The following is a 2,500-nucleotide window of genomic DNA, read 5'->3' on the forward strand; positions in this document are numbered from 1 at the left end:
CGTAGACATACAGTGTTTGTGAAGACACGCCATAGGCATTCCTCAGGTATTGTACGTGTAATCAACTGGCATACAGTAACAATGGAACTTTAATGTTACAAAGCACATACAGAGTCAAGGTTGCTGTCTAACAGTCGCTTGGTCACCTGGGGCACCTTATTTGCGAGCATGGGGGACCACACTTCTGAACAAATAGCCCAAACGGGCACCTTACTTGATTCATCCTCACTTTCTTGTAAAACGATCCCAGCTGGAATTAACTAATTCTGGGTTCTTGAAAAAATGACTCGGGCTACTAACTTTTAATGTTGGAAGCACGAAGGGTTCCCGGAAATTTTTCATAGGCAGCAACCTTGAGAGTAACATGCATGTCATAGCAATCAAACCTTATCTGCAGCAGACTCTAGTCTCTGATTGAGAGCCTGTGCCTTCTTCAAGTAACGCTGAATCTCTTGCATGTCTCCAAATGTCTGAAATTCCTCCAACTGCCTAGAGTAACCCTCTAACTCCTCCACAAACCTCTCACGCCGCATCTGCATAACGATTGACATAAAGCACATTTGCTGTTAGAGATGCAATAAATTATTATTGAAGGGGAAACAGGCTTGTGGTAGTCAATCCATAGTTTATCAAGGTCCAAGAATCTGGAACTCTCTTCCTGGATCAATTACCAGTACTAATTCATCTAGTTATCTCAACTTTAAGAAAAATATGTTAGGGTTTCTTTAAAAAAAAAAAAACGGAGTTAGTTATATATGCCGCACAAGCATTGAGTGAGATTACTTAGATTATGACAGACAAATGAGGGGCCCTCTTATATCCCAGTGGTTTCTTGGGGTCTACTTGCCACAATTATTGTAACATCCATCCTTCTTTTAAATTGATGACTATTGTTATTATTATTAATTGACCTTGTAATACTATTAATTGTGTGGCAAAGGCTAGGGAGGGGGGGGGGGGGAGGGCAAGGGTACTTGTTGCCCTTAACCTTTCTAGATACAGTAATAACTTGGTCATGAGGCCCGCAGGCTTTGGTTCAGGAATGACAGGATCCCCAGCCGACCAGTCCCCTCCTCTGCTTGGGATTCAAGCATGCTTTTCACACAATTTGTACCTTGAGGCTGTTTTCGTATTGAACACGATTTGCATTGATGATTTTCTTGTGTTCGTCAAACACTTCTGGCATTCTAAAATGCCACTGAAAAACACTGTTGTTCAGCCGCATATCTGCTGGCGAAAATGACGCATAATCAACCTGTAGGAAAAACACAAAATGAAGAGAAAAATAGTTACTGTACCAGTAATATGCATATTACTAACTGTGAAATACCATAATTGATTATACTTATTCCTTGTGAGATATAAATACATGTATGTAAATAAGTGGTTGCTTGTGCTGTTGTACCAATTTATTGACAGAAAGGAATAAGAGTACATGAAGAAATCTCTTACCAAAAAGACAAGCCTGTTTTTGGTATCAATCAGTCTCTTTTCCAGGTCAAATATAGTCTCATTTTCCACTTGCTCAATGTAGTTCTACAAAAAGGACAACATAGGGAACAAACATTGTATTCACTGATACTATACTAAGCATGAAATCAGCAGAGTCAGTGACTAAAATAGCGCACATCTTGTACTTTAAAAACTAAAGATACAGCTGTATTTCATGAGTCGTACAATCTGTGATGTCAAGCAAATCAGAAGACTTTAAATTTAAACATCGTCAACTTTTTCTTACACTTCCTAAAATTTCAGACGTTTCCACAACATTACACTTTGACCACTGCCATCCTTCAGGCAATCCATCATTTAAAAGTTTATCGTTATCTTTTAATCTGTGTTGTCACTGTTGTCATTTACATCTATAGTGATCTTAACAAAAGTCCTTTTCTTTGATATACAAAGTCAAGTACACTGTACAAGTACATTACTACATGTATTCTGCAACTTTAAACCATTCAAGATTTTGCAATGCACCTCACCGTGGCCACCTAACAAAGTTTTGTACAAAATATATTGTCCGCCAATCAGGGTATGTGAATTTGATTGACAGTCATGCTCCCTTTCAAAGCTCACACAGTTGTAAGTTGAATGCCATTGCATGGGTTGTTGTGTTGACATAAATTGTGACCCTATTTGGGAAAAGGGGGATTAAGGTGAATTTAGAAAACAACGTTTTAACGCGTTTAATCGCGTTCGTCGAAACGCGTGGAAACGCATTTTTTGTGCGTTTAAACAGATTTTTAACGCGTTTAAACAAACGGCTCTGTTGCGCTTCAATTACTGCATTTCGTATGCTGAAAAGTACGCTAATTTAGTTGTATTTGAATGAATAAATTACCTGTTCTATTATATGAAATGCGGAGATTAGGGTGCATGTCTTCCAACCCACTGTGTCAAAATGATCAATTCATCAGCAAACTTACCTTTTGCCTTTCCTTTTTACATTGCAGCAAGAATCACATTCCGTCTATAATAATTTACTATCCTTTTTTCTGTG

General features: G+C 38.3%; 1 protein-coding gene across 1 annotated transcript in view; it reads right to left on the reverse strand.

Annotated features, from left to right (window-relative positions):
- Positions 1-2,500, reverse strand: part of LOC137985644 (dynein axonemal heavy chain 7-like) — an 80,719-nt gene that overhangs the window by 59,439 nt on the left and 18,780 nt on the right. The window contains exons 20-22 of the mRNA XM_068833286.1: positions 1,453-1,536; positions 1,115-1,255; positions 387-533 (exon numbers count right to left, since the gene is read on the reverse strand). Of these exons, the coding sequence (XP_068689387.1) occupies positions 387-533; positions 1,115-1,255; positions 1,453-1,536 (372 nt within the window). The remainder of the gene's footprint in view (positions 1-386; positions 534-1,114; positions 1,256-1,452; positions 1,537-2,500) is intronic.

The sequence above is a fragment of the Montipora foliosa genome, chromosome 14 (genome assembly GCF_036669935.1).
Source record: "Montipora foliosa isolate CH-2021 chromosome 14, ASM3666993v2, whole genome shotgun sequence".
Taxonomy (NCBI): Eukaryota; Metazoa; Cnidaria; class Anthozoa; order Scleractinia; family Acroporidae; genus Montipora; species Montipora foliosa.